The sequence below is a fragment of the Palaemon carinicauda genome, chromosome 34, assembly GCF_036898095.1.
Source record: "Palaemon carinicauda isolate YSFRI2023 chromosome 34, ASM3689809v2, whole genome shotgun sequence".
In the NCBI taxonomy this organism is placed as follows: Eukaryota; Metazoa; Arthropoda; class Malacostraca; order Decapoda; family Palaemonidae; genus Palaemon; species Palaemon carinicauda.
The window spans coordinates 71,580,128-71,590,127 of NC_090758.1; the positions used below are offsets into that span (position 1 = coordinate 71,580,128).

General features: G+C 34.7%; 1 protein-coding gene across 1 annotated transcript in view; it reads left to right on the forward strand.

The window, feature by feature from the left end:
- The window catches only part of LOC137627024 (myb-like protein X), a 40,112-nt gene that overhangs the window by 13,814 nt on the left and 16,298 nt on the right, over positions 1–10,000 (forward strand). Inside the window, exons 2-3 of the mRNA XM_068358006.1 lie at positions 8,226–8,421; positions 8,752–8,822. Coding sequence (XP_068214107.1) covers positions 8,226–8,421; positions 8,752–8,822 — 267 coding nt within the window. The remainder of the gene's footprint in view (positions 1–8,225; positions 8,422–8,751; positions 8,823–10,000) is intronic.

A 10,000-nucleotide genomic window follows, 5' to 3' on the forward strand; every position in this document is an offset into this window, starting at 1 on the left:
AAAGGTCTCATGCCGCCATCAGACCAACCCATTGATGACCATGTATAGAGGAACAGCGTCCATCTGTTTAAATCCTCAATTTTGGTGAAGTGTGTCCATGACTTGAACTATCGTTTGACCTCGACCTGCGCTGGGATCTGTCACCGAATCTTATAAGTGATTTCTATACCAGAAAATTGAAAAAAAATCTGGGCAGATGAGCAATGTAAGTGTTATACACGTGCTTCCCCCGATCTGCATTCGCAAGCAACAGTACTCAATCCGGGGCTTCCTCACTCCCTTCAGAGATGATAAAAAGTACGTAGAAAGTATGGATATACTTGATTGGATAATACGGAGGATACGTCTAATGTACGTCTGATATTGGAGAAAGTAATGGGGGCAGCTTTGATATTACGGGTATCAGAAAAGGCAACAGGTAGAGTACAAAGAGATGACTGTTGGCATTTAAGGAAAGGCAACTAGGATCCTAGCTAATCTCTGATCTTGGAAGACTGGGAATAATCGGACCCAAATGATGTGGTGGTATATAAGGGGACTAGAGGGTGTCCGTAATGTGTACGCACTGTATTAATACATCTTTACGGTATACAAAGTTCCTGTACTCTCTCTCTCTCTCTCTCTCTCTCTCTCTCTCTCTCTCTCTCTCTCTCTCTCTCTCTCTCCTCTAGACAGCCTCGATGTAGCCTCCGCGCCTCTCCTATGACATTCGTAATCCTTCCGTAGTGCATCTACCATCATTTGGTGGCATCCGTGAGTGATTTCTTACAGTCTCCGTATTGTCCACGCAAAATTTAGCTTAAATTCCGTACTTAATCCTTAAAAAAAACCACTATAGCCTCTACGCGACATCCGTCTTTAGGTGATATCTTGGTATAAATCTCTCTCTCTCTCTCTCTCTCTCTCTCTCTCTCTCTCTCTCTGACTACAAAGCTGTTCAGAATTACAAATATCCTCGAACTTAATGGAAGGTGACCTTTGATGCAATTTCCTCGATGCATTTGTCAAATCTCTTTAAACAGAGGTTTCCACAATTCCGTGAATGTCCTTTTGCTTAAATACCTTATGATATGTCAATTGAAAAAGAGAGAGAGAGAGAGAGAGAGAGGAGAGAGAGAGAGAGAGAGAGAGAGAGAGAGAGAGAGAGAGAAGTTAATAGATAGGATAGAAAAGGCCACACGAGTCTTTAAAATAATGTTGGAGGCAAACAACAAAGACTTTTATTGATCAATTCAAGAACATGTCCAAGTTGCACTGTCAACGAACTCTGTATTATCGAATACCTGTCTTGAACAGTTTTAAAATCACTCACTTCTTCAGTAGCTCCATTAATTATAATTCAATCAACTGCTGAAGCAGGAAATGTTGCTTATAAAAGTAACTGGATATCTTATTTTGACAGCATTTTACATTGATTATTATGTTATGGTATTAATGAAGAGTATAATTTCCATATTGGAACACGTATTTGCAATCTACTTTGAATTTCATATTATATATATATATATATATATATATATATATATATGTATATATATATATATATATATATATATATACACACACACACATATGCCTGCGTGTATGTGTGTGTGTGTGTGTGCTTGTGTCTGTGCTTTCTGTATGTGTGACAAAAAGATCATTTTCATGTAAGTCACGTATACTATTCTCTTCGATATATTAATTCTTACATATCGTTTACAATTCATGATTCCCTCAAAAAGGTGATATTAATAATTTCATCTGTAATTTAAAGTTTAGAAATAGATTTATAACTTCAAAATGTTAAAAACATTCCGATCATTGTTAAAACCAAATGAATCAGAATCATTGAAAGAAAATAAAAAAAAATATTTACGTTGCTAAGAATTTAGTTATCGTACTTTGGGTCAGTGGGAACTTATAAGTGAGCATTTGTATGCGTGCGAGAGAGAGAGAGAGAGAGAGAGAGAGAGAGAGAGAGAGAGAGAGAGAGAGAGAGTTTCAAACGCCGTAATTACTCTGAAACTAAAAATACGAGACTTTTTAGCAGTTACAAAAGCAAACGATAACAGAAGCTGTGTTATGCTATGTCCACTGTCAAAGTTTACTTATTTCGAGAGAGACGATGTACCAAAGTCTGGAAAATCTCTTTTTTTTTTTTTTTATTCTTTAGTTGTGAAAGACATAGACGGGCCATGACAGCTGGTATTCCTAAACTTTATCCAAAAACTTTCTGACTTATTTCAATCGATGTACCTTAACCCAGTTTCACTCGTGGCTGGACATTGTCGGAGATATCCTTCGTCCGGAGAGGTTGAGTTGAACTTGTTAAACATGATTTAACAGTAAATCTCTGATTAGGATGAATGGTACAGGGTTAAAACTTTAAAAATATAGTGAATATTTCCATATATAATCCAGGTTTGTTTCTTGGTTTCAATACTAAGGTTGCGTTCATTGCCCATACATTGCTCCATGTATTGTCAACACCAATTAATTTTCCTTTTACGAATACAGGTATTATTATTAAGAGTACCGTTATTACCAACCCTTCTAGTTCTATCTTAATAGAAACAATTATTAGTTGATGTTATATCAAAGTAATCGTAAGTAAAATATGGTAAAAAATACAATTGTATGAGTACTCACATGCATAGTAACGGCCATCAGATTCCCGTAAACAGCTGAGCCACTGCCGTCTCAATACACAAGGCCTGGGCATGCCGACGTTGTGAGGGCTTTGACGTCATAGCCAGCGTCGGTTGATCCAAGCAGCAAGCGTTACGTTCAATCTCAATCTGCAATCTGTCTTCATCCAAGCAATAGCCTCTGGCGATGCTCCCTTGGTGATTTGTATTTTACACTCTAATATTGGATTTCATACTGGGTATTATGCAAGGTAAGAGTTGTACATAGATTACTTATTGGATTTACTGTAGTGATATAAAAATGTTGTGGTTTATAACTGCATTACCAGTCGGTTTATATACAAAAGCCGGTAATTCCAGCCTGGTATGTTTGAATATCTTGAGCAAATACCGTAAACTAAACTTATTGCATTGCTACTTCACTTGTTATATAGTAATTGATAACAAGATCTGCCTTGAGAAGAACAGGATATAAGCCAGTATTACACTGTAATGCCGTTTTAAACTGGGATGTGATAAAATTCTAAATTTACTGTCACTGTTTTATATCTCGTGCGGCCGTACAAGAACGCAACAGTGCTTTTGATAATATAAGGGCAAAAAGCATAGGCAACAGATTTCTTATCATAATTCAACTCAATTTATGTTGTTTGATCGGTTACTAGTATTTTAAAGTTTGGATGAGGAATGTTTTCTCATAAATTATATAACAATAACATTAACTGCCATAAAAGCAACAGGACGTAAGCAGGGTGACAAAATTCTGAAAATTTAAATAAGGGACGCCTAAATCAATGGCGTAGGGAAACTTTTTCCGTTGGTGGGGAGGCGCCGTTTAAAATGGCACTCTCGCAATTTCTGCGTATCTGACAGCAAATTGCAGCATAGAAAAATGCAATTTTGGATGATTTTCATAAGATCAATTGAAATTTTTACACAACGACTATCAACACCGGTAGGCCTACATTGTACATTTACCAAAAACAAACTGAAGATATTGATTCTTTGCTATAAACTCAATCACAATATCTATCAAGTCAAGGCTATTGATTTTCTAAGCATTCTGTGTTTTTTTTTTCTTACGATTTAGTATAGCTATAATTTGGTCGTCGGTTCCAATTTTATTGTTAACTCTTTAACGCCTTTCACATTTTTAGTTTCGTTTAATTGATAGTTCACAGAAGACAATTATCTAATGTTTTAATTGATATCCACTAATACTGCATTGGTTTATAAATAAATCAAGGTTTCTAAAGTGCTTTTTTATTAGCAAAATAGACATACACACACGTACATATATATATATATATATATATATATATTGCTTAGGCCTGTTACTCACAATTTCTTGGTGGCGTTCATAACTGAAAGATAGCTTTTCTCCGGACGAACTGTCCTGCAGATAGTTTTCAGAATAACATCTAATTTTTGATGGAGCGTGTAAGCTTCACGAATTATTCTGCTTTGAATATGACATGACTTTCGTCGAGAACTAATGTCAATCTCACTGTAAAAAGTGGAAATGTAAACTTTAGCGAAACAGTGGAGGGCATGCAAGATCGGCCATGAAGTTCTGTGAAGCCTTTTGAAAAATAATTCATGTATTTAAAATTAATCGTAAATTTCATCTCCACATGTTCAAGAATCTAAAACTTTCATTTTTCAGTTTTTGTCAATTAGTTTTATATTTTGCAAATATTTTGGCATCAACATTTTCATCATCATAGCCTATATATTAAAATGTAATTCAATCAGCCAGTGTAGTCTTGAAGAATCGAAACTCGTGTCGACACCAAATAATATATAGAGAAACTTTAATGTAATATCCTGTTATTCTGAAAATTATCTACCGGTGTAATGGTCTATCACCCCCGTCCGAAATTCTCTACGGGGAAAATATGGCCCAGGATATATATCCCCCGGGGGAACTTCGTCCCAGGATAAGATTCTCCCTCTGGGCCAAGATTCCCCCTTTGCTTGGTGGAGGTAACCTTTATTTTTTTTCGTTTGCCCTTGAAATAAATTCAATGGGATTTCATAGAAAAGCTGCACAAATTCCAACATAATGAAGGGTTACATTTAGGCAAAAAATTGAGGTCACGGTTAGGTTAGAATTTACTCCCATCATATTCAACAAGTAAAACAAACATAATCGCCAACAACGGTTTTTTTTTCGAGCAATTGTACAGATATGTGGTATATCTGGTCAAAGCTGTCGACACCATCCTTGGTGATGTGTAAAAGCTAATAATCTCATGTAACACAACTGAATGGGCATCATCTATCTCGTGTATAGTGCTTCTTGAAATCAAGTGTACTTTCTTTTTATTTTTTAGCTGGACAGTAAGAAAGAAGAGTAAGGTTTTCACTATATATATATATATATATATATATATGTATATATATATATATATATATATACACACACACACATATATATATATATATATATATATTTATATATATATATATATATATATACACAGTATATATTCCTCATATTTTGTTAAACTTACCGTTGATTATTTAATTCATCAAAATAGTTTCTCTATAAGGGAGGGTGGGGGAGAAATGGCCTGGGGGGGGGGGTGGGCGGGAAATATTTTAGGGGGAATAACAGCTCGGGCTGCTTTTCCCCGGGGGGAAATTGATCCTAGGCTAATTTTCCCGGGGGGAATTTCAGTCGGGGGGGGGGGGAATTTCCTACTACACTGCATTTGTTATAAAAGATAAAGGTTTCTAAAGTGTTTTTGTATCAGCAATATATATGTATATATATATATATATATATGTATATACTGTGGGAGTATACATACATACATATATATATATATATATATATATGTGTGTGTGTGTGTGTGTGTGTGTTTGTGTGTATGTGGATATTAATTATATTTATATATATATATATGTATATACTGTGTGAGTATATAAATATATATATATATATATATATATATATATATTTCTGATACAAAACACTTTAGAAACCTTTATCTTTTATAACCAATGCAGAAACCATCAAATAAAATATTGAATAATTGTCTTAAGTAAACTAATAATAAATAGTAAGTAAAAACAGTATGATAAGCAATAGCCCCCTGACTTGATCAACATTGCGATTGAGTTTATAGTAATCAACATCATCAGTATGTTTGGTTTAAATCAACCAAATAGGCCTACATACATATATGTTGCCACATTGGTCACCAGTGTGATAACATCTGTAGGTGCTAGAATGTAGGCTACCCTTTAGTAAAAAGATAACAGGCTGTATACAAGCACTTGCAAGCAGGAATGTCAAAAAAATCAAACAACCTAAGACATGATACAGCAAGCATAAACATTTTGTTCTATTATCAGTGCAAGAAAGAGTGAAAGGTAAACAAAAAAAGTAATAACGTTGCAGGGTACGAGTGTGTATGAAACACATGCGATACAATATACATCTCCACATCTCCTTTGACATTGGAACAATGAAAAACCCAACTGACATCATCGTAGCTAAAGATAATCTTAACTGAGGTGTCATGTTACAGACTTTAGTTCATGTCTTATCATCATCTTATAACATTTATCACTGATTTTTACTCTAGTAAGTTATTTCTTTCGAATGTGCATTATAGCCTGGTTTATTTTTTTTATTTTGCATCTTCACTGTTGCCAATTTCAGAAAGCCGCCTTTTCTTTACCTCGTATCTCACAAAAGTTCACTAGTATATAATATGTTTTTTTTTTTTTTTAAATGTCAAAAATACGAAAAAAGGCGTCCCGGGGAGTGTTGATACGGGACACGGGATAAATGTCATAAATATGAAACAATCCTGTCAAATACAGACGTCTGGTCACCCTGGATGTTAGGCATTTTTGCACCGTAAGAAAGTTGTAACTGGGATGTATGATAAAATTTTGAATTTACTGTCACTACTTCGTATCTCGTGTGGCCATACAAGAATGTGTCGGTGATTTATTAATATAAAGGCAAATATGATATGCAAAAAATGGTCTTATCAATAATTTCTTGAAAATTATATTTGTGGAAAAAAGACATCATTAATATATTTTTGCAGATGCCAAGGTCATGCTGTGTGCCTGGATGTAAAAGTAATTATTCAAGATCAGATGTTTCTGCGTTCCGCTTCCCAAGGGATGAACAACGACGGCAGCTATGAATAAAAGCCATCCACAGAGAAGACTTTACACCTACCCCTAATACAATCGTGTGTGCAAAGCACTTCGAGGAACGTTTCATCATTACAGAAGACAGCATTACATGTCCTGATGGAACTGTGATCACCGCTAAGAGGGGGACGCCAACTCTGACCAAGGATGCATACCCGACTATCTTCCATAATCAACCAAAATACATGTCACAGAAAGTACCACCAGCTCGTAGGAATCCGCAGAAAACAAAAGACGAGGTACTTGAACGAGATGAATTAAAGTTTCAAACATGGATGGAAAATGACACTATAAATAGTTTCGATGAATTTGTTAAAAACTTTATTAATAGGCTTTCTAAGGGTTGGTTGTTTGTTTCAAGTGAAGACTGTGTATCTTTCCTTAAAGTTAACCTTGAGGACAAACCAAAGCTAATTGTATCTTTTAAAGTGATAAAAGACTTGAAAGTTTTAGTATGGTACGAAAACACTGCTTTAAATTCTAACAAATTTAAATGGCTTTTAGGATCAGAAAACAAATGTGATCGGTGGTCAAAATTTGAAAATTTATTAAGTCACTTGAGTTCTAACCTTCAATCAGCTATTAGTGATGTTGACAGAGTGACCCAGTGTATTAAAGTTATTGAGGGGTTATTGGAAACTGTATCAGAAAATGACAAGTGTTCAAAGGGGGGAGTGTTATGGTTTTGTGCTGAACAGTTAAGCATGTTTTGTAAAGAAAAAGTTGCATACAGCTGTGATATTTTGGTTTGGGTATATAGTGTCTATTTGTCAAGGCCATCACTGCACATACATCTACGTGACAGCAAGGTCCTTATTCCCCCTCATCCTGATTACCTAAGGAAGCTTAATGTATCTGGTGCAAAGTCTGTGTGCAATGGAAATTCACATGAACTATTTTTAAGGAAAACATTTTGCAACACTAAAAAGTGAAGAAAAAATTGTAAATGTGCTGCTTGATGAGATACATGTAAACAAAGGCCTCTCATATAAAGGAGGTTAAGTTTATGGTGCTTCTGTTAACTCTAGTAAACCTGCAACAACAGTTCAGGCTTTTATGATTTCATCAATCCTTTCGAAAAACAAACATGTTGCTGCTTTGTACCCAGTCTGTAATCTGACAGTACAGACACTTCTTGAGTTGACGCACAAAGTTTTGGCGTTCCTCCATGATATAGGATACATTGTCGTATCATTAATCTCTGATAACAACAGGGTTAACAGAAATATGTTCGAGAAAATGTGTGATGGAAATCTTTCCTCCTCCATTCCAAATCCATATGATTTGACTGTGCCACTTTTCTTCCTTTTTGATTCAGTTCATTTACTGAAAAGCATACGAAGTAATTGGTGAAATCAGAAAAATCCCATTCAAACTTTTGTAATACCTTCACCTTCCAATTTCCAAATTCAGGAAAATGCAAATCTTGTGCCACTGAAAGAACTCTACACAAAAGAACGTGATCAATATGTTAAACTGGCGCCAGGTTTGTCAGAGAAAGTTCTTTTCCATACTAATTTGGAAAGACAAAATGTGCAGTTTGTTGTCAGACTGTTTGATGAAAAGAATGTAGCTCCATTGAAAACAATTAATACTTTTGATGTGTCAGGTATTATTAATTTCTTGGAACAAATAATATCCTGGTGGCATATTGTAAATGTGAAAACTCCAAACAAAGGCGTCCACCTACGTCAGAAAGAATGTGACCCTATTAAGCAAGATTCATCTTCAGATCCAAACTTGATATTTCTCAGTAAATTTGATCAATGGCTTGGTGCTTGGGAAGAGTTGGATATGCCTCACCATGGAAGGAATGGTAGATTGTCAAGAGAAACATATTTTGCTCTCAGGCACACTACATCAACATTGATAAAATTATGTGATTATTTGTTGAAGCACCATAACTTTCATTATGTATTACTGGGGAAATTTCAAACAGATAAGCTAGAAAGTAGATTTGGACAGTATAGGAAGATGACTGGTACAAATTATAATGTAGCTGTTGCTCAAGTAATGGAGTCTGAAAAGAAACTAAAAATTATGAATGTTCTTTCTATGGCTTCGTCGAAGTCTGGTCCATTAACCATCTTTGAGTTAAATTCCTCTCCATATGAACTTGACTCTAAGTGTGATTCAGTCGATTGTTTAGAGAAATTCAAGGAGGCTAAGGAATATGTGGATGAAGAAGGCTTGTCAAAGGAAGATGAAAATGTTATGATTTATATTGCAGGTTACGTTGCTCACAGCACTAAAACAAAGCTGAAATGTCAATTATGTTTAAGTACGGTCTCTCTTGATAGAGCAATTGAAGTTGATATTCCTGACAATTGTAAATATCTCAAAATCCTTGACAGAGGTGGCTTGAAATGGCCAACAGATTTTACACTTTCAGTTTGTATTTCCACTTACCAAGTATTTCAATCTCTCATTGGTAATTCCAAGAACGATTTTCTGCAATGCAATAATCAAAGAGAGGTTCTTGTTAAGCTAGCTTTGAATTTTCAGGTAAAGTCTTTTAATGTAAAGGAATGTTGCTCATGTGGTAGATCAGTAAGTACACTACTTAGGATGTGTATCTGGCCTCTGGCCAATATATTATTAAATAATTATACAAAGTGTTACAATAACAAAATAAGTCATGAAAAAAGTAAAAAGAGAAAACTTTCAACACTTGACAACTAAGGTAATTTTGCAGGAAAGTTTGTCTGTACTCCAATATGTCATTTTGAAATGCTATGAATTGTTTGTAATTTCCCTTAAAATGCAGTCTTGATGTGTGTAATATGTTTCATGTATATCGCAGATTACTACTTTAGTAAAATCTTAGGCTCTCAAGAGTGTGTCTATTGTTATTATCATAGAAGGAGAACGAGGTGAGAAATGTATTGCTATATTATTATCATTACAGTATCATGACAATGAGGTGAAAATATATATTATTATTATTATCATTGATTTTATTTCAACATGATAATAAGGTGAAAAAACAATAATCTGACCTAGTCCAGGTCAATACTTCATGAATTTATGGAGTAACATAAATGGATAAAAACAGAAATAACAATTTCAAAAGGTTTGTAACAAGATTCATTATACTTAAAATAGCACCATAAGTGGTGTTAGAAGAACGTAAGTAGTCGATATTGTTAAAGGAACGGGAACAAATAAATAAATGAGGGTAAGTATGT